We start from the raw sequence: 23,523 nt of genomic DNA, 5'->3' as shown, positions 1-23,523 counted from the left end.
GACTCTCATAGTAATGTCATAAACTATGGCAGAGAAAGACCAATATGGTCATCAAGTCTGCCCAGGAAGGTTGTTGGGGTTGTACCTGCTGCACAAGTTGGTTAATTCAATACTATGTGCTTCAAAATTAGATCCTGGTTCTACAACTACACACTCAGTGAACCAATGCATGTACACTCACAACCAATAAATCATTTTGTGTCTATATATATGCTTTATATGAGAGGAAAAAACTCATTCTGTTGGGGCCACACTTGGTTAACTCTAACCAAAAAATTGTGTAGTAGACACACAGTGAAAAAGTAATCACGGGTAAAATAAACCTCTCCCCGATGCTGGCAGAAGGCTGACTGTGAATCGCTGGTGCTGTGCTGCGCAGGAGGGAGGAGGCTTCAGGGCAGTAAAAGGTCAGATGATATAAGGACCCTTGAGAAAGCGGTAGTGAAACGTGTCCGTCGGGACCTCACCCTTGGAACGTATCTACAGAGCAGCGAAGCACAGTTACATTAAGATAAGTGGTTTCTTGATTATTTTGAATTACCACACAACACTAACTGAAGAGATTAATGAGAGGTTTTTTTTTTACCCATGATTACTTTTTCACTGTGTGTCTACGACACAATTTTTTGGTTAGAGTTAACCAAGTGTGGCCACAGCAGTATGAGGTTTTTTCCTCTCATATAAAGCATATATATAGACATAAAATGATTTATTGGTTGTGAGTGTACACACATTGATTCACTGAGTGGTTAATTCAATACAACTGCTAAATAAGGGGTTCTTTTAGCAAGCTGCAGTAAAAAGGAACCTGCACTAATGGTGAAGGCCGTTTTTGCAATGCGCTACAGCCCTTTTTACTACAGCAGGTAGAAAGGCCAAAAAATGGCATGGCAATGGGTAACTGGTAACACTTGATGCTGCCAAGTTACCGCTGGGTTAGCACCATGCTGGAAAATAGCTAACTATATTCCCTAGTGTGGAAAATGGTGCATGCTGGGGCTGGAACTACTACCCATGCCCACGTTGGGCTGGTGATAGTTCCAGTGGCGTAGCTAGGTGGAGCGCCAGGGGAGCTGCCGCTCCCCCAAACGGAGTTCTACCAGCGCCTATTTTTTCTCGTTGTGTTGTACTGAAAATGTGCTCCAGCGGAAGTCCGCTCTCGCTCCCCCCGCGCCATCAACCTGGCTCAACCTGGCTCCGCTTCTGTGTAGTTCCAGATTAGCATGCGGTAAGCCCACATTGAGCTTACCGCCACTCTGAAAAAGGGCCCCTATGTGTCTTTTCAGCTATGGATTCATTAGTTGGTTAAACAGGGGAGATAATGTGATCTTTCTACCTCATCATTTTTTTTTCTTTGTTATCTACCAGGAGTTATCTATGGAGTCTGGGATTGATCCTGGCCAAGAATACTATGGACAAGATTACTACAGTTATGAACATGGGTAAGTTTTAATTTTCCTTGGCATTAGAAGTACAATATTAAGCTTTTGATTGAAACCTGTGTGGAATATCTATTAGCATTTCTGCATAAATTTCAAAGTATGGAAGCTGACTTCACAGGTCTTGAGAAACCTCTAGGGCCCTGATGGCAAACCTATGACACGCGTGTCAGCACTGACACGCGTAGCCATTTTCGATGACACGCGGCGCCGCCGCAGTGTGGTCCACCCTCCTTCCTCGCTCCCGGAAACTAACCTTAAAGCCTCCTTTCACGTCGCAGCAAGCAGCAGCAGGGCAGGCCACTCCTTCCTTCCGTGTCCCACCCTCGCCTGATGTAACGTCCGCGAGGGCGGAGCACAGAAGGAAGGAGGAGAGGTCTGCCCTGCTGCTGCTTGCTGCGACATGAAAGGAGGCTTTAAGGTTAGTTCTGGGCCCGGTAGCGGGTGGAGGGGGAGCCCAGCGACCTCGGGTGGGCAGCAATCTCGGGTAGGGGGGGGGCCCGGGGGCAGTCCTAGTAGTAGTGATTTTTCTCGAAGTGACACACCACCCGAGTTATGCTCGGTTTTTTGGCAAATTTTGACACACCAAGCTCAAAAGATTGCCCATCACTGCTCTAGGGGGTGAGGTTCATTATTGTAAGCCTTTGGGTCAAACGTTTGGTAAACAGACACTATGGGACTGATTGGTTAATGCACTGAAACAGGCTACTGTGTGCCCATGTAAAGGGGGTTTGTGGTAGTTTGCCTATCCCCATGCATTAAACCGAGCACTAATGAATTTTTCTGCCGGGGACATGGCATGGGCAGAGGATAGGCATGGAAGCACTAGCTACCTAGCGCATTACACTTACTGCATGCTAACTGATTAACCCAGAGTTAACACGGGACCACATATCGCCTCCTAATTCGGAGGTGCTAAGTGCTTCCACATTAACCAAGAACAGGTACCTTAAGTTAATCTGAATGTTAGTGCACAACCTAAATTAACACCCTTTCTTGATGCAGCATTAGTTTTGGGCTTGGCATGTTAAAATTTGGTGTTACAGAGCATTAAGCCCAACACATAATTCATTTTAGTAGAGGGATCACAATGTTAAGTTTGGAAAGTTATTGCACTACAATCTCTTTACTACAAGTATAGTACTCCTCCTCCCACATGGATTTATTTCAAATTAAATGGTACAAAGTAGGGATAAGCACAGGGGAAAAACGGTTGCCTTCAGTTTGTTTGGTCTTTTTAAACCAATATTTTGATTTTTTTGGTTTGTTTGGTATTAATTTTAAGGGCCTTTTTACTAAGCTGCTTTAGGCACTAACACGCCTAACAGAGCTTAAAATGGAATACTACAAGATGTGCTCATGCATCCTGTGATAACTGCCAAATTAGTTCATGCTAATCCAGGTGCTCATATTGTTTTCTGGAAGGGGCTTTTCAGGGGGATAGAGAAAGGGGGTCCCTGTGCTAATCAGCACAGCTACATTAGCGTGTACTAACTAGTTAGCTCAGAATTACCGCATGAGCCCTTATGGCCTATGAAATAGGTGTTGGTCAGTGCTCACGTACTGATTTATTTTTTAAAATTGCTGCATGCTAATGGCAACATTAGTGCATAACAGTACAAAAAATGGAAATGTGGCCATTTTACCACAGATTAGCAAAAGGACCCCTTAAAGATGTACAGGAAAATAATTTTGTTACTTTTTTTTTGTAAATATCTTTATTAATCAAGCAGAACACTGTACATCTCTAGCAACACAGAAAGAGTAGCAAAGATTACACAGAACTTCAAATACAAAGGAGCAGCGAAAGAAAAGGGGCATAATATAACTGCAAGCATATATTAATCAGATATATATCCCCTTCCTCTCTTGTTACGTTTTGGACTTTTCCCAATTTAAATAAAGTATTTTAATGCATATTAGAACTTTTTAACCACATGTTAATTCTTAGGTTAATATGCATTAAATGAATTTTGTGTAAACTGAAATGTTTAAGGCACGCTAATAAACCAAGGGCCTCATATTCAGCCATCAGCAATCAATGTTTTGCTAACCACCGCTGGCTTTAAAACCAGAAATTCAATACCAGGTCGTGTCTGAGCACACAGAAATGCAACACCAGGCCATGTCTGCACACCGATACTGGCACTGAATTTCCGGGTTTGTGTAGCCGGCTAGCACATTGCTGGTTAAGTACAATATTCAGCATTTAACTGGCTATGGGGCACTGATTAAAGAAAGGACTGACTTTTATATGATCTTATTTATGCAGTTACTCTGACAGGTTTAGTGCTGAATATTGCCACTTAACCAGCCAAGTGCTGACCCTACCCTCGGAATGTCTCCAAAATAACCGGTTTTCAGTTTGAAAAATGGATCAGTGCGCACCCAAAACCCATGCCTACACTATCGCAAGCCATTTTTCAGCACACCTTTGTAAAAGGACCCCTAAACTTCCATTGCCCCAGGTACAAAACTTAGATTGTGAGCCCTCTAGGGACAGAGAAAGTACCTGCACATAATGTGTACAGTGCTTCGTATGTCTAGTAGCCCTATAGAAATGATCAATAGTAGTAGTAGAAAGTGGTCTAGTGGTAAAACAATAGGCTGAGAACTGAGGAATTCAGGATTCAAATCCTGCTTCTGCCACTAACATTGCTTGTAACCTTGAATAAGTCACTTTATATCCCATTGCCTCAGGTACCCACTTAAGATTTTAAGCTCTTTTAGGAAGTGCATATTATATCTGAATGCTCATCAGCACTATGTATGGCCAATAGCACTAGCAAAAGGATAAGTAGTAGTATTAGATAATTAAAAGGTCCATTTTACATGGACTATTGAGATCAGAATTGAGATATCTAGGTTGAGGTGTGGTCAATTCTGGTGATATTTTACAAAAGGCTCTGCTGAATTGAGCTCTTCTGACGCATTTCCTGTCAAGCAAAGGGTGGGATGTGGCAGCATTTCTGAGTGTGGGCCTTTACAGGAAGGCCTCCTATGCTTTGGAAAGGAAATGGGATTTGATGTACAGCATTTTTGTGGTTTACATATTATATTCAGGTACTTATTTTGTAGCTGGGGCAATGGAGAGTTAAGTGACTTGCCCAGAGTCACAAAGTTCTCCTGGTTCTCAGGCTGCTGCACTAACCATTAGGCTACTCTATGGGGTATTGGAGTATGTTGTTATATGAAGAGCAGCATGGGGGAGGGAGGAGGACACTATGCTGCTGGCTGCTACCCATGGGACTGGGGGATAGGGAGGGGAAGGTGAGATGCTGGAATCAGCATAGGTATAAAGGGAAAGGAAGAGAAATGCTAGATCTATCACAATTGAGCAGAAGCAGTTTGGCAGGGCCAAGCATATAACGAACATAGATATGTTATAAAATTTGCAAAGCTTTTCAGTTTTGAAAATTAATGACTGCAACTGGTGGTGACTATTAGGTAACTTCTTGAGGATTAAAATCTTAAAGGGGCAGTTGAACTAGGGTAAGTTATATGAAAGTCATCACATGTATATCTAGCAATTAATGAGAAAAGAAAGAATGTTTTCCACAATATAAAGGCCAAACTAAGGTCTAAGCTGTGCTAAAATGTGGCCTGTGCTATGGCTAGCTTGTGAGTTTCTCATGTGCTGAGGCCACTTGTAATGCTGCTATAAAATGGCCACATTTTAAAACTTTTTTGCAATAATGGCTATGCGCTAATTTTCCCGTTAGCCCATGACCATTAACACATGAGCCTTTAACGTCACCTATTTTCTAGGCAGTAGGGGCTCCCATACTAACCACATGCTTAGCAGCACACAGCGATGTAGCTGTGCTGATTACTGCCTACTCTCAGCACCCAAACATGCTCCCAGCGCTAAAAAATAAAATGCATTTTTTAGCACATAGTAAGCTCTGGACATAGTAAGCTGGACATCTGAGTGTGCCCTGTGGTAGTGGTTTTTAACCTGCGGTAAGCACAGGTAAGTGCTCACCGCAACTTAGTAAAAGGGCCTCTAAATGTCCTTCATGATTTACAGATTGACAAATGGTGGATACTATCTCCGATGGAAAGTTCATACATAGCTGTGCTCCAATTAGTTGCATCTGTGCTCTGTCAATTTAATATGGCTTTCACTAGCACTAAATCAAATGAGCAGCACATAATCATTAGTAGGCATGTTATACCACTCTAATGTGCATAATAGCAACAGCACAATTTAATGAATCTAACTCCCAATAGTTGAACTTCTCATAGCATCTATGATAGCTGTGATATATGAATGAATGTAAATTTGACCTCTGATGTTCAAGCTAAAGGTATTTGTTCCAGGTATGAAATGCCTCAGTATGGGAGCCGTCGTCGATTATTATCTCCATCTGGCATGTATGATGAGTATGGCGAGGTTGTTGTAGAAAATGATGGTGGCTATTATTACAGTCCACAAGGGCCAGGAACAGATGGCGACGTGAGTATTAGAAGCTTTCTTTACATAAATAAATCTGCATATTGCATTTTGTTTCTCTTGAGTATTTTATCACAGTAAACATATTTTCTGTGAACGAAGTAGAGCTTTTCATCTTACTCACACTATCAGTTTTGATCCTTGGATTTGAGATGTTTTGCTTTGCTCTCAAGGAAAGAAACATCATTAAAAATAAATATGCAATAACCTTCTCCTGATTCTATTTCAGAATGGATTCTAAGTGTTAGAATTACTAGCTTAAGGGCCTTTTTACTAAAGTGTGCTAAGCCCTTAACATTCAGTTAGTCTAGAGAACAGGCTACCGCACAAATGTGTTTCAGCATTGTGTGGTATTTTCCCTGTTTTCATTCGCTAAGAATTTTCAAAAAATATTTTGGGAAGGGGGCATGGCATGGACAGAGGAAAGGTCATGTTTGCATTAACCAGATGGTGCAATATGATTAGTACACACTAACCCCCGGATTCTATATAGGGCGACTGAAATTGCATGTGCAAAGTTTGGTATTCTGGATTTGCGTGTGCAATTGGATTACTTAACAAGTCAGTCAGCACTGATAATTTGCACTTAATAAGCAATTATTGATACTATTTGTCATGAATTAGAATTTACATGCACAACTTGCTAGGCATATTCTGTAAAGTGGTCCAAGTAAATTTTAATGCGTACTGTCAAAAAGGAGGCATGGCCATGGGTGGGTCATGGGCATTCTGAAAATCTACGTGGACATTTATAGAATATACCTGCTCCATGCCTAACTTAGGTGCCGGTATTTAAACCAAATTTTACTTGGTGTAAATGGACATGCCTAGAGTTAGGCACAGGCTTGGTTACTAGGCATATTCTATAAACCACGCCTAAATCTAGACGTGGTTTATAGAATACGCCTAGGCAGAAATATTTTTGGCACCGATTTTTCAAGCGCCAGATATAGAATCTAGTCCAAACTGATTAACACAGAGTTAGCGCAGGAGCACTAGCACCTCTTAGATAGTTTTTGCAGGTCTCGCACAATAATGGTAATATTTGCACTAAAATATATCATCTGTGAATGAAATAATGTTCCTATAAATGTAAGATGCTTAACATTTAGCTGATCAATTAATAAGGAGTTAATTTTTTTAGTGTACAAATTAATGCAATACTGTAATATGGTATAGAAAACAATTTGATGAATATTCTCAGTTATTTCATTTTTATACTTTAATTAAAATTAAAATCTACAAATCATGATTCCTCATGAAGATGCAAACAAAACATAACATTTAAGTTGTTTCTGTCAAAAAAAGTTCTAATGTGAAAATATAAGCTTAGACTCTTGTATTAGATTTTTCAAGTTATTACATTACATTTACCATGTTTAAGAATGTTAATTCACTTCAATTTTCATAAATTTCAGGGGAGAATACCAGGCAGAGGCCCTCCAATGAGACAGAGAGGCTTAATGCCAGGGAAGCAAATAGGTGGTAGATCTTTAGTTAGTCCACTAGCTCCAAAAGATGGATCTCAGCAAAGTGTAGTTGACTTGCAAAGTGATGCAAAGATCAACAAGGGAAGAAAAAAACTAAAAGCTGTTATGCAGCTGAGTCGAGTAGCAGTTGGTGCTCAAAAATCTGTAGAAGCAACTGAGCCATCACATGGTCAAATTTCACATCAGTCACCATGGAAGAAAGCAAAGATATTCCCAATGATTCTTCAGAAAGTAAAAAGCAGTGGTAAAGATTCCACTTATGCTAAGTTGATATCAGCTCGACAAGTGGATGGAGAGGACAGCATAATTATTAAAGGTAGCTACTTCAAGAAATCAGTGGATGGTAAACCCTCAACCTCTAGAAAATTAAGTCGTGTTCTGAAACATATCAATGCATCAAGGACATTTCAGGAATGCCAGAAATCCCAGGGCTCTGTCACCAAAAGTTCTGCAGCAGACAGTGAGATAACAGAAGATTCAGAAACACAGGAAGGGAGTGAATCTGAAAGAGATGAAACCAAATCAGGCATTTCAATCAGTATCACTGCAGAAAGTGAGCCAGAGGAAACAGGAGCTTCTGATGAGGATGAGGAAGAAAAGAGAAAATCTGGGTTGTCTGGTATTTCTAATGATGAGTCTTCAGTTATGAGCAGCATTCCTCCATCCGACGAGGAAAAGGATTACTTAAAAGTGACTTTGGATCAAGACGAAACTAATGAGAGCACTGTGGATTCTGATGAAGAAAAAGATGAAGATTTAGATGAGTCTAATGAAGAAACCAAATCCATATCAGATAGTGAAGAGGGATCAGAGAAGGATGAGTCAGGAAGTATCCATTCTACTGCAGTATCTCAAGGGAGTGGAGGTTCTTCAGAAACTAGCAAGAAATATTCTGATAGTGAATCTCGTTCTAAAGCATCAGTCAGTGAAAAGAGTGGGAGCAGTAAAAATAGCTCCCAATCAAGCTGCAGATCAAAAATGCTCTCAATTTACAGTGACACGGAAGATACAATTGAAGAAAAATCTGAAGAGGAGGAGGATGAGGAAGGTGATGCAAGCGAAGCAAGCTCTCATATAAGCCAGGATGAGTTAGATGAAAGTCTCAGTCTAGGAACAACGTCTAGGATGTCTAGCATGAGTCAGAGAACTGAAAGCATATCCAGTCAGCAGATAGGCATCCAAAGCATTGAATCAGCTACTGGTGATGATAATGGTGACAGTGATGATGCCAGCACTGGAAGTTCATCCACAGAATCCATACTTAGCCAGAGAACAGTAGACAGTAGACACACTAGCATTCAAAGTGATATGAAACATGACTCAGAAGATGATAATGATGATGTTCATTCTAAGACCAGTAGTAGGATAAAAAGCTCAATGACTGCAACTAATTCCACGTCCAGTAGTGGGATAAAACATTCTGTGAGTGCCTCTGTGTCCGATGCAAGTGATGCATCTCAGGATTCTGATTTGCAAAACTCTAGTGTGAGTGTTAATAGCAGGAGTCTAAGGAATGAGATATCCTCCCAACACTCTCAAAATGATACCGATAACACAGAAGCTTCAAATTCTGAGACTACTGGTGACTCTACATCATTTTAAGGAGAAAATAGTAGGTGGAAGATTTGCTGTGAAGTGTGATCTTGTTTGCAGTGCTGTTTGTGTTTTCTCTAAAAAAGAGTGAAATGCAGTGATATGTAGCACACTATTAACAGCAATTTATCTTGGTAATACTTGTGAAAGATTGACTTCATTTGTTTATATGATGATAGCTTAAGTAATGCCGGTACCTATGCTGACAAAAGTCTCTTCTAATATTAAATCTGGCAGCATCATTCTGGTCAGTAAGGACAATCCCTACAGCATCACTCTTCCTCCCACATGGACCTGAATACATTAACTCTATAATGTACTTGTTTTTCCCAGGTTGAATACAATAAAAATGTAATGCACATTTCCTGCTTGCTGTTGCTGAGTCAGGAGGCAGGTTCTTGATGTTTTGATAAAATTAAATACACATTATTGCCATTAATTTATATATATGCATATTCCAAGTTTCCAAATTTAGTTCTGTCTTAATATACTGCCAATTGGTAAATCTATCGAGGCTGTTTACAATACCTAATATGTATGGAATAGAGACAAAACAAAAAATAATCCTGGTGCTGTGAGCTCTAATATCCTTTTGTATTGAAAGTTTGGAAGGATTCTTAATAATATCTGCAACTTTCCTTTATGATTTACAGCATCCAGCCATCTGAGATTACCATGGACCATTAAAAAGCTTCAATTTACCCCCTACAAAAAGGCTATGTTAGATGATGAGTGGAATTCTGACTATATAGATCCAGTTACAAACCTGACTTGGGTTTTGATGATATATGAGTACAGGGTTTAGATATAATTTAATCATGATGGTAAGGCCTCAAGTTCTGTTTACTAGGGCAAGTAGGCCACATTTTATCTTTAGAGGAATGAAAAAGATTTGTAAGTAATTGTCTATGAAATCTTTGAGATGAGGAGGATGAGTTCAATGTGGCTTGAAATGTAGAATGGATGTCTTTCAGGAGGTTTACCACTTTCTTGACATTTTTTCCAAAACAATCTCAATCCCACAAGACTTTCCTGCACATTCTCACAACAGCCTGAGGGCATCAATAATCATTATAGTGGCTGTCAAGCTTTTACAAGAAATATTGTAGGTCATATGAACCATATGTTTTTGAGTGCTGTTTGTGGCTTATGTGGGGAAGGAGATTGAGGTTTCTCTCAATCCTGAGCCTAATGATGAACTACCATCAGTTGGACACCAGCATTTACTCTAGCCCTTGGCAAGCATAAATGGTTGTACCTAAAATTTGGATAAAAATACGCACTAAGCTAGTATTCTGTGAAGAATGCTCTACGCAGAGCACCCTTTACAAAATATTAGCTTAGCGTGGATCATCCCAGGGCCTAACTTTGGGCACCATTTATTAAATCTAGCCCTATTACCCTAATTCTATAATATTAATGCCTAAATGTAAACACCATTTGCATAGAAACACAGAAAAAATGTAGACAAAATCATATGAGCTATCCAGTCTGCCCATCCATGTCATCCACTCTTCCTATCACTCTCTTAGAGATCTTATGTACTTGTCCCAAGCTCTCTTGAATTCAGATTCTGTTTTCATTTTTTCTCACTTCCTCCGGGAGGTCATTCCTTGAATTCACCACCCTTTCTGTGAAGAAGTATTTCCTCAGGTTACTTCTGGTCTATCCTCTTTCACTTTCATCCTATGCCTCCTCATTCCAGAGTTCCTTTCAATTGAAAGGGACTCACCTTCTATGCATTTATACCGCGTAGGTATTTAAATGTTTCTATCATATCTCCCTTGTCCTGCCTTTCTTCCAAAGTATACATATTGAGATCTTTAAGTCTGTCCTGATACATTTTATGATGAAGACCACTGACCATTTTAGTAGCCACCCTCTAGATCGACTTCATCATCACCTCCTTTTTTCTTACCTGCCATTCCTCTCCCTATGCACCCAAGCATCCTTCTAGCTTTCACCATCACCTTTTCTACCTGTTTGGCCTCCTTAAGAACATCACATGCAAGATAAGATTACAGAATACTTGCATTTACATGCATGAATGTGACATTCACATGCATAAGTATCAGGTGCTAAGCAATATTGTACAAATGTAGCACACAACTCACATAGCATGCAAGGGGGGAAACGTGGGTAAAGCATGGGGGGGCAAGTGTGGGTCCCACACTTATACATATAACTTTTCACGTTGCACGCTCAAATGTAACATTTATACGCTAACATTTATATCTGCCTTTTACATGGTAAAAGTGTTAGCACCTAGATGATGGCATTAAAGTGCAACTTACGCTGTATCCTATAATGGAACCTGGGGGTCCAGATGCCATTATAGAATTTATGTTCAGCACTTTGCATTTTAATGACCAAGATTGGGCAGCCTTAATACGGTTTCTCCTTATGCTGCCTACATGTTCTTTTGCAGAATAGCATTTAATCACCCTGCTGGCACTTTCACAGGTAAGTGTACACTTATGCACATAAGTGCTAGTATTTTTTGCATATGCAGGGGGTATGTAAATATAATTACCCAGTTATAGAATTGCCCTTCACATGACTTGGGCATAATTTTTTTTTAAATACAGATCTTCTGTTAAAGTGTGTGTAGTTATGATTCTTTCAATCCTATACCTCCGCATTTATGAATGTGGCCTGATTTGGGACCAGAGATAACCTGATTGTTGTTTTATAGACCTGAAAACCTGACATTTTTGAAAGCATATTCTGGTATCTTATTTATAATTTATATGCTATGCAATTCATTAAACATATGTGATTACATTTATTACATTACATTAGCCATTTCTATCTCACATCCATAAAGTTCAAAGTTGCTTACAGATCAGTAAAAAAAATTATTCAGCAATAAATATTACAGAACACAAATATTCAAGGAAATTCCTAAGGGTTGGTAGACTTGAGTTTGAAGAATACTGAGATTTAGGTCTGAGAGTCAGGGAAAATCATAGGTTCAGCAAAGGACCTTTATTGGAAGCTGATATCAGGGAAGGGAGGAATGCGGGTTTGGAGTGGAAGTCTTTCTTTGAGTGGGGATGTCCAGGGGAAATGGTGGTCTTTTAGTTTAAATACCTGCTGGACTAAATTATTGAATTAGAGGTATAAGTCATTCGAATAGAGAGATATATTTTCAGTAAACCATTCAGTGCCCCCCACCCAGGTAAGTTAATTGTAGGCTACTTTTCAGCCACAATCTAGTTGGCTAAGCTGTGTCAGAAAATTATCCTAAAGATAGGCAATATATTTGAAAACTACCTGTTTACTACATTCTATACTAATTTAATGAACTTTTTCTGTTGTTCTTCAACAGTGGTCTAGGAAAAAAAGAATCAAGTTAGTTGTTGATCGAGAATATGAAACAAGCTCAACTGGAGAAGACAGTGCTCCTGAATCTCAGAGAAACCGTCTTAGCCACCCAAATATTCAAAACAATGTCAATGGCAATCTTTACATTGCTCAAAATGGGTCCATAGTTAGAACCCGTCGCATTTGCCTCACCAACAACTTAAAAGTTACATCTCCTTCAAGGTTGGGAAAACACTTCAAGAAACTGGACAAACTAGCAGTGACACATGAGGAGAATGTTCCATTGAACACGTTATCTAAGGGATCTTCTTCTAATGATAGACTGAACACAAGACCATCTAGTATATCATTGTCCTCTAGCACAATTGGGGCAGAAAACCTAGTAACAAGGTTAGGGGACAATAAAGTGAAAAGCACAGAAGAACAGGAGTCAGTTGTTGACAATGAGGACATCAAAGAGGTTTTAGAATCGCACAGTGATCAGACACAATCAGATGAAGAAGAACTATGGATGGGACCCTGGAATAATCTTCACATACCAATGACAAAACTGTGACAGTTTTTTACTTTTCATTTTTTTTTATTTTGCTTTATAACAAACACTTTTTATTGTCACTATGAGAAAAAGTATGAAATTTGTATTGTGCACACGAATAACATTCTTTTAACAACATGCTTTTCACTAAAGAAAAGATAATTTGCACTTACATTTGTATCAATTGTTCTTCCCAACAGCTTTTGATCAGCTTTCAATTCACTAACTGATATATAATTAAAATATATCATTTTTGTTGGAACTTGATTTATTGTTTAATAAACTGCATAAGACCTAGATATTTAGTGAATTTTTCCTGAATGTTGTGTTTGTCTTTAATTTAAATATTTCAAAACAAAAATTAAAATTTTAGGACTAGAGTGGCCCTGCATTCTATGTCAAAATAATCATTAAAAAATACAAAATTAAACTTACAAATATGGCAAATTATGAACTAAGGTGCCCTTTTACTAAGCTGCACAAGTAAATGTCCTAACATGGGACTTTCCCCCACACAATAAGGGCCTTGTTTAATAAGCCATGCTGTAAAAAGTGCTAACTTTTTGGCGTGAGCTAATGCTAAAGACACCCATAGGAATATAATGGTTGGCTCTATCATTAGCATGCACTAATTTTTAGTGTGCACTAAAAGGTTAGCACGCCTACAGTGCAACTTAGGAAACAGGGCCCTAAGTCCATTTCTAATGCAGCCATAAATTGGACCTTTTAGCCATAATGGGTCAGATGAATGGTCCATCTAGCCCAGTATCATGCTTCCAAAATTGGCAAATCCAGGTCACAAGTACCTTGCAGAATCCCAAATGGTAGCAAGATTCCATGCTTCCAATCCCAGGGCAAGCAATGCCTCCCCCCCCCCCCCCACCCACACCCACACCCACACCCAATATCTAAACCTTTCTAAACCCATATATGCTAATGACTGTAATATATTTTTCTGGCCATGTGCTAATTTTAGCATTAGTGCACAGACACTGATAAAAAAAATAACATAGTAGCCCTTACTGTCTCCTGTTTAAGAGGTGCTAAAGACTAAGCATTGACAATGTTATTCAGTTAGTGTGCTCTAATGTCAAAGCACTAGCTGAATAGCACCCATTCTCTGCCCCTAACATGCTTCCTCCAAAAAGAAACCCTCGGTTACTGCTCGCAAATGGCAAAACTGATGCAAAATGCAAAAATTTCAGGAGCTGCTGCCCAGGGTTGCTCTTCTCCTGCTTCCAAATTCAAAAGGACTTCCTGTGCAGTTCAAATTCCTCTCTCCTCCTCCCTTGCTCCTTCCCTTCTTTCCTGCCCCTCCTCTTGCTACCCCTTGTTTCCCTCCCACTACTACCTCTGCTCTCTAGCTAGGCCCTCCCTGTACCCTCCCCCACACTTCTGTCTTCGCTGGCCTTCAGCCCGGTTGTGGTCGGCCCCCCTTTAATGGGTGTGCCTGGTTCTTTACCACATCCTGCATTAGGCTATATCAAATTAAGAAACTAAATTCTATTTAAAAAAAAAAGCCTAAAAGCTTGGTGTTGAAAAAACTAGCATTTAGTGCTACTCTATAAATGTCGCTTAAAGTTAGGCGCAGTTTATAGAATAATGCTTAGCACAGGGAACTGTGACTACATTTAGGTGCAACCATTTACACCACAAAACCTTGGTGTAAATCCCTGAACCTAAATTAGACTCAGATCCCCCATTATTCTATAACAATGCGCATAAATTGTGGGCATATCCCTAATCAGCCCATGACCCTCCCAAGACTGCACTCCATTTTTTTGGACCCACACATAAAATGTACACATGGATCCAGTGCCTAAAATTACATATTTAATTTTAATTAAATCCAATTAGTACCAATAATTGTGTATTAAGACCTCAATTATCAGCGCTAATTGGCTTGTTATTCAAATAAATTGGATGTGCAAATTGGGCACATGCCCAAATTTGTGCGTGCAATTTTAGCAACTTTTATAGAATTTTGAGGGTAAGTGTGCATTAGTACTGAACAATTAAGGGCCCTTAAGCGAGCCTATGTACTAACACAGTTTTTCCATTTTGTGTCAATGGGGAAATGATTATTAAACAGAACCCTAAGTTGGAATAGATAAAAATTTTCCCATTCATCCTAATTTTACCTACTTTATTATCACTGTTTGGTTTGCTTCATTTTCTATTCCTTTTATCTGAATCTACCTTTTCTGTGTTTTTCACTTTTCAATAACCTGAGCCATCTTTAATTTTTCTACTGGTTTTATTTCTTCGTAAATGTATCTTTGATCATTACCCCTGGAACTGAATCAAGATAAACTGGCAAAAATGATTACAGTAAGTAAAAAATAACTGAAGGTATCTCAGTCACTTATCATAGAACTCACCGAATCAATTCAATGGGATACCACAACAATATCAAGTATAGATTTGCTAATATCAAATGAATCATAAAAAATAATGGAAACGAAAGAAGACAATGATTCATTTTAAGAATGCTCGGGTGAAACCTATCAAGTGCAAAAGGACTGAGAGCAGAGCACAGCTTTGTCATGCAAAGGACATATATTAAATTAATGTTTGTTTTATGTTAAATTTGTACTCATGCTTCATTTTTCTTCATATATTACTGATGGTATGTTTTGTAGTGCTCAGAGGGGTTGTTATAATGTCTTCTTAATTCAAATGTAAATCTATGAATAGTCAGCCTTTGTGAGCATATTAATCATACCCACTGTAGAATAACCATTAGCATATTTACGATGAACAAATTAGTTTCATTCTTTCTATTTCTCAGGGTCCAATATAAGCAAAGTAATATATTCTATGAGAGTAGTATGTGCCTTATATAGTTAGTGGCCGATTTTTGAATTTTTTTATTAATGGCCACATGCTAATGTTGCAATTAGCATGTAGTCATTAAAAAAGATTAGCGCATGAGCCCTTACCGCCACCTATTTTGTGGACAGTAAGGGCTCACGCACTAACCAGGCACTAATTAGTTAAACTTCTGCAATATACCTGCACAAACCGATGACTGAAGAAATGCCTATTCTACACACCCCAGACATGCCTCCCCATGCAGGAGTACAGGTTCAGAGCAGAGAAGCTCACAGAGAAGTGCCACTGATATATGGATATTTGCTAGGAAACAGTGGAGACAAATTCTAAACCATTTAAAACAGAGGTTTTTAATTACATGTTGTATTCTGTAACCTGAACACCCATAAAGGAAATTGGTTAGTACTGAAAACGCATACAATTAGGGCATGGAGAAATGAATGAGTTTCACAAAATCTATAAGTATCATGGGTCTAATTTTAAAATTGGATGTCAATGTGAGAAGTCCAAAAACATGCCTAGTTTGAAAAGACAAACTACACACCTATGTCCCTTTTTAAAAAGGTTCCTAGAACCGGTCCTTGTAGTATCCAAATAACCATGCACACATTTACATTTGCTCTGTGCCCATTCACAGGCACGCACATTACAACTCTGCCTCGCTCCACCAAATTAAAATACCTACTATTGTCTTGTTATTGTGCATACTTATGTCTCTGTATACTGTAGGATAATTTTATAAATGGCTTTCTCTGTTTTATAAAACAGCTTACAGTCCAAAGAACCTGTATAAAATTACCCTTATTTGATCCACAATGCATCTTTGTTTCTTATTAATTATTTCAACTTATTTTGGAATTTTCTATTTGTAAAGTTAAAATGAAGACGCAACTTTGTAGTGAATCACTGTTTATATCTATTTTCTTTGGCAACCTGACTATTAGGCTGCCATTTTGAAAATCCCTAAGGGTGCCAAGGGGATTGGGGAAGGGAATGAAGGAAGGAATGGGTGCCTATTCAGTGGGGTTGGAGGGGAGGTTGGGCTTTTTTTTTTTTTTTTGGGGGGGGGGTTGTGATCAGAATGTTAATCAGGGGAATTGGGGACATAGTAATTGCCTATTTCTTGGGAAGGCACTAAGCGTACCTGCACTATCGACAGCTGTGATAGCACATGCTAAAGTACCATACACTAATTCAATGCATATTTTATGAAATATGAAGGAAAAGAACAGCAAGAACTTCCTATGTATTCCTATAAATCATTCAGATAAATTGTAGTACCAAACACAAACCAGCATTAACCTTATATCTCCCTCCTTTACTAGTCATCCACCCCACTGTCCTTCCCACTATACCCCAAGTTGCACTCTTACCTATGGATTATACTGTTTATATTTATTTTCTTTGGCAACAAGAGGTTTCAATACTCCTTCAAGATAAAAAGGGTCTTATCCATTATGGATGGATCCATAACCCTAGAGAACCCAAGAAGATCTATGTCTACCATACCCTGTTGGCTACTCCTATGTTCCTGGTTCTGGGACCCTCTCCCACTCAGGGTGAGCAAACAAGTTCACATCCAAACATCTGCATGACCACTGTTTGTTTTGAGATGTTTGCATAAGTCAATAAGGTAAACTCCAACCTTGTATTCCTCCAACAACACCTCATAATTCAGCAATTTTAATTGTCCATGAGTCATATGAAAATTAGGTTCAAAAAATCCAGTAACTTCTTTTAGTCTCTGGTTTGTTAAGGACTTCCCAGCCTTAAGAGTTCTGGGATCCCTGTCAGCTCCTCCCCTTGAAATAGTTTTTTTATGTATTAGGCATTATCCTCTGCCCTAGCTGTCACCCAGAAAATTGTAAGTAGATCTTCCAAGGTATATGAGACTACCCTTTTTTATTTCACATTTCTATACTCTGGGGTTCCACCTAATTGGCTCCATCAGAGCAGTCCATAAACTCCGCATATGACATTTGATCCTCTCTAAGTAACTTAGGCCCCTCCACTTCCATAGAGGTAGGTTCCTCAATCCTCTTTGGTCCTGCTAGGAGCTCTATCCCCTGGACCTGCTGTGATCCATTACATAGTCACTGAATTCAGAGCTCATCTTTCTCAGGGCTTCTTTGCAAACTCTCCCCCTGCAAAGTTTCCTAGGCATATGTGACCTTCCCTCCAGCCTGGAAATCCTTGTCTCCTGGTATACTCGGTGTTTCAGGATCCATTGCTTTTCATGGGAAAGGGATTTTGGGGTCAGATTCAAGGGCTGAGGCATGTAAGATTTCCCCTTCCATTTTCACTCTCAAATTATTCTGGATCCAGCACTCCATATGAATTATTACCCTTTGATATTATGGTTGAAATCTGCGGTCCCTATGAAACACATTTCTGCAGCTTTATTATACACTCCAATGTACATATACTCCTTTTCATCTTATACTGATATTATTATTTACATTTGTAAATAATAGTCAATAAGTAGTATTTTAGCTAGCAGTAGAGGCCAGTATTTTGTATGTCTCACCACTCTGCAGCTCTTTCTAGCCTGAGCATAGCCTGATTATCCACTGAGGGATCATATTATACTGCAGGGACTTATAATACCCATCTCCTGCCTTCAGGCCACCTGTGTGTCTCAAGTGTACTCCAGTAAAATAATCTTTTTATTTATTTATTTTTGTCTCATAAAAGAACTGTTGACTAAGATGGTCGACTGAAAAGAGACACAGAGTGAGTGGTTCACTTCACTGGGTCCCTGGATATGGGGAAAAAGTGTAAGAGAAAGACCTGAGATTTTTCCCTCTGTATCTCAGGTGTCTACCCTTCAAAGAAATGTAGTAGATTGGTGAGGCAAGATTTCATTTCACTAAATCCATGTTGACTTTGTCTCATTAATCCATGCTTTTGAATATGCTCTGTAATTTTCTTATTAATAATAGTTTCTACCATTTTGCCTGGCACCGACGTCAGACTCACCGGCCTATAATTTCCTGGATCTCCACTGGAACCTTTTTTAAAAAGCGGCGTTACATTGGCCACCCTCCAATCTTCCGGTACCACACTCGATTTTAAGGATAAATTACATATTACTAACAATAGCTCCACAAGCTCATTTTTCAGTTCTATCTGGGATGAATACCATCCAGTCCAGGAGATTTGCTACTCTTCAGTTTGTTGAACTGCCCCATTACATCCTCCAGGTTTATAGAGAATTCAATAAGTTTCTCCGATTCGTCAGCTTCAAATATCATTTCTGGCACCGGTATCCCACCCAAATCTTCCTCGGTGAAGACTGAAGCAAAGAATTAATTTAATCTCTCCGCTACGGCTTTGTCTTCCCTGATTGCCCCTTTTTACTCCTTGGTCATCTAGCAGTCCATCCAATTCTTTTGCCAGCTTCCTGCTTTTAATATGTAACCTAAGGGTTAATGGAAAAAAATAAATAAATACCTGGGTTTTCTGGGGTGTGTCTGGGCCCCAGAAGATGATGAACTGGCAGTGCTGGGTAGTTGTGGCTGATTCTGGCCATTCAGAAGGAGTCCTGCGGGTTAGGGAAGCAGGACAGGCTGGGGCAGGTATTAATAATAGGGATTTAGTAGGGCTGACCAACATTCCGTTGGTCAGCAGGAAGGTTTGGAATTCTGAAAAAGGCTTGGGATTGTCTGGGGAGTGCTCGGAATGGCAAGCCAAGACTGGGTTTCCTAGGAAACGGGTGTTAGTGGCAGTTTAGAGGAGTTTGCTGCTTTGATGGGGAAAGGTGATGTCTGATTGAGCTCTGAGTGCTGGTGAAAAACTGAGGATAAATTGAGGGTAAAAATAGGATTTTCAGAACTGAGGTGTGTGAATGAGTATGGTAGAGGTGTGGTAATAAGGGAAAGTGCAGGAGAATCTGTTTGAGGTAAAGTAAAGGGAGTTGATGGTTGACAGAGAATGAAAGCCAAATGGTGATTGGGTTTGAGAGAGCAGAAGGGGGGATTGAATGAGGTTGGATGTGAAAAGGGAGAAAACCATTTATTTAAAATTTAAAAAGGAGTTAAATGGTTTATGAGGGTTTTTTGTATCCAATGTACCAAGAGAGAGCAGAATAGAATGTTCACTGCCTGAATGAAAATGGAACCTGGTGTAGAGTGAGTGACAACCAAAGCAGTGCAGCGCCTCAGATTAGGGAGCTTCAGTACAGTATAGGTGTTTAGAAGGGAATATTTAATTAAATTTATTTTAATTAGAAAAGCTGACCACAGTATTTAAGTCCTGATTAAAATTCCCACTGAGGTTGCTGAGAACTGATAGGAAGATAAGGTTTTGCTTCCAGTTATTTTTTTTAAAGAGTATGAGGTTTAGGAAGAAGAATACGGAAGGGAAGGAGAATATTACAGCGATCGTCTGGGCCCCCACGCAAGAAAGCAATTGCTTCATCTGAAGCTTGCCGTGCAGCTAAGTGACTGAAAAAGGAAGAGAACCCCCCCCCCCCCCACACACACACACACACACACACAAAGAATCATTTTCTTGCAGGGTGATTTTACATGTTATAGTTTGAAAAAGGGAAGGAAAGGGAGATTTGAATATTTTAAGTGTTTTAATGATATATGTACTTATCTGATAGGCGTCTAGCTGGTTGTGGGTGGGACACAGTTCTGTAATGAAGTAAAATCATACAAGTGTTCACATGGTTATGTATAGTTGAAATATTTTGCAAAGAAAAGAAATTTTATGCAGAGTGATAGTACTTAAATGGTTATTTTAATACATGCAAATAAATGCTGCATTTGTTAAACCAAAGATTTGAATTTGTGCTTACTAAAACAGGAAAAATCTAACTTTAGTTTATTTTCCCCACACACTCTTTGAGAGTAGGTGGCGAGGTTAGTGATTTGTAAGTCCCTCCGGTTTCAGTGGTGAGCCTGAATATGGGTCACGACTACTCACAACAGATATTCTGATGCATCACCTTTGCTGAGACTCAGGGGGGGTCTTTTACAAATATACCTAAAAAAAAATGTTACTATGTGTTCTGGCCTCCAACACAATCTTTTTTTCAAAGTCCCTCTTAGCCTTCCTTATCAGCACTTTGCATTTGACTTGACATTCCTTATGCTGTTTCTTATTATTTTTCAGTCGGTTCCTGCTTCCATTTTCTGAGGGATTTTCTTTTAGCTCTAATAACTTCCTTCACCTCACTTTTTAACCACGCCGGCTGTCGTTTGGTCTTCCGCCCTCCTTTTTTAATACACAGAATATATTTGGCCTGGGCTTCCAAGATGGTGTTTTTGAACAGCATCCACGCCTGATGTAAATTTTTGACCCTTGCAGCTGCTCTAAGTTTTTTTTTTTAAATCATTTTTTTCATTTTATCATAGCCTCCTTTTTTAAAGTTAAATGCTAACGTATTTGATTTCCTATCAGTCTTATTTTCGAAAGAGAAGGGCGCCCATCTTTCGACACAAATCAGAAGATGGGCGTCCTTCTCCCAGGGTCGCCCAAATTGGCATAATCAAAAGCCAATTTTGGGCGTCCTCAACTGCTTTCCATCACGGGGATGACCAAAGTTCACGGGGGCATGTTGGAAGCATAGTGAAGGCAAGACTGGGGCATGCCTAACACATGGGTGTCCTCGACCGATAATGGAAAAAAGAAGGGCGTCCCTCAAGAGCACTTGGGCGACTTTACTTGGTCCCTTTTTTCTTACGACCAAGCCTCAAAAGGTGCCTGAACTGACCAGATAACCACCGGAGGGAATTGGGGATGACCTCCCATTACTCCCCCAATGATCACTAACCCCCTCCCACCCTAAAAAAAAAAAAAAACTTTTTAAATATTTTTTGCCAGCCTGTATGCCAGCCTCAAAGGTCATACCCAGCTCCATCAGAGCAGTATGCAGATCCCTGGAGCAGTTTTAGTGGGTGCAGTGCACTTCAGGCAGGTGGACCCAGACTCATCGTCCCACCTGTTACACTTGTGGTGGCAAATGTGAGCCCTTCAAAACCCACCAGAAACCTATTGTACCCACATCTAGTACCCCCCTTCACCCCTTAGGGCTATGGTAGTGGTGTACAGTTGTGGGTAGTGGGTTTTGGGGGGCTCAGCACACAAGGTAAAGGAGCTCTGCACCTGGGAGCCATATCATGCAAAGGTTTCCCTTCATTTTTTAACAAGATCTATAGTTTGCCCTGCAGACTAACTGGAGGTTAGTATAGTGCATTTCTTCTGCCAATAACAACTAGGACTGGAAAAAAAAACACGCTGCATTTCACATATATGCTGACACAGCTAAAAATAATAACATGACTTATCAAGCTCTTCTTTTATGATGAACTAGGTTAGCCATTCTCTGAGTCCAGGGCAATAAACTGACCTGACCAGGAGGTGGATCCAGGACTTGGTTGCTTGAGCCCACTAAAGGAAGGCTGCTGTTGACCAGATCCCTGACTGAGAAGGGAGTTTCCTTCGTGGTATCAGTATTTTACTGCTTCTGCCAGGTTCAAGACTTGGGCTCAGGGCCCTGTACAGACAGAAACAGGGTTCTTAAAGAAAGTATACTTTATCAAAGGCAGTAGTATCTGATAGATTTCTCAGTACTCCAACTATACTGAATGAACCAACTTTGACAACTACCCCAAGGGCTCCCCCCTACTGAGACCACCATGGGTATGCTACACTAAATAAAAAGAGGCTGTCCAAGGAACAAAAGCCAACAGAGTATTCACAGACTTCTTTAATGTTTTGTTACTATAAAACAGTACTGAAAATTTCTAGATCACCTTCAAAGGACTACGACAGGCAGACAGAAAGGCTGGATCACTGCAGTTCTCAGTCCAGCAGAAGACGCTCCTCCTTGGGGCTGACTTTAGGGAGAGCAAAGAGAAATGAAAACAAAATTCATTGATATAGATTCTATTTTTCAATGTATTTCTCTGCTAATTATTACTCAATATATTGATTTGTTGGATATGTGAGGAAATTATGCATTTGTCTTTTTATTGTTATCCACCTAAAACATTTATGATTAAGAGGCATACAAATGCCCGTAAATTAAATTAAAATCCTATCCCTAAAGGCAGGCCACATAGTTTTGAATGCCAGCTACCAAAGGCAAAAAAAATCTGGATATTCAGTGGCAGTGTCCAGATGTTGGCTGTTGCTAAATATTGGACAGAGTAGTGAGCTGCCAGTACTATTGAGAGATCAGCAATATTTAGCTGTTATCTGGAGAGCTTATCAGATATTAGGACTCAGAAAGTTATCTAGATGGTGGTACTGAAAATTGCCATTATCTAGATACTATGTAGCTGATATTCAAAACTACAATGGTCTGACTACAAAGGGCCTGCACCAGCTTCAGTTGATTCAGAATGCAGCAGCAAGACTCATAGAAGGTTGCAAGCGATGTGACCACATCACACCATTTTTGCAAAAACTTCATTGGCTACCAGTACAATACAGGGCTAAATTTAAAACTCTCTGTCTGATCTTCAAGTCCCTGAAAGGGAATGGCTCCCCGAGTACCTGAAGAATAGGATGATCCTCCACACACCACCAAGGACACTAACGTCCTCCCAAGGACTATCACCAACCACACCCTCTCCAAAAGACATTGCAAGATGTGATACCCGCAAGCGAGCCTTCTCCAGAGTAGCCCCCACACTCTGGAATGCACTACCTGAAAGGCTCTGCTTAAAACAAGACTATCTCTACTTCAGGAAGCAGGTGAAAGCTTGGCTCTTCAACCAGGCCTTTAATGGAAGAAGTAACTAACTTGTTAAAATCACTCACACACAGACTTGGGCTGCACATACTGCAGCAGGACATGTTTATCCATTCCTACCCCAGCTGAGATAATATTTA

At 39.8% G+C, this 23,523-nt stretch overlaps 1 protein-coding gene across 1 annotated transcript in view; it reads left to right on the top strand.

Annotated features, from left to right (window-relative positions):
* Positions 1–13,047, top strand: part of PCDH15 (protocadherin related 15) — a 1,022,916-nt gene extending 1,009,869 nt beyond the window's left edge. Inside the window, 3 exon segments of the mRNA XM_030204966.1 lie at positions 1,369–1,442; positions 5,763–5,898; positions 12,310–13,047. Of these exon segments, the coding sequence (XP_030060826.1) occupies positions 1,369–1,442; positions 5,763–5,898; positions 12,310–12,861 (762 nt within the window). The 3' untranslated portion in view covers positions 12,862–13,047.
* Positions 13,048–23,523: the final 10,476 nt, after the last annotated feature.

This window comes from Microcaecilia unicolor, chromosome 5 (assembly GCF_901765095.1).
Source record: "Microcaecilia unicolor chromosome 5, aMicUni1.1, whole genome shotgun sequence".
In the NCBI taxonomy this organism is placed as follows: Eukaryota; Metazoa; Chordata; class Amphibia; order Gymnophiona; family Siphonopidae; genus Microcaecilia; species Microcaecilia unicolor.
This window is presented reverse-complemented; position numbering and strand designations above follow the sequence as displayed.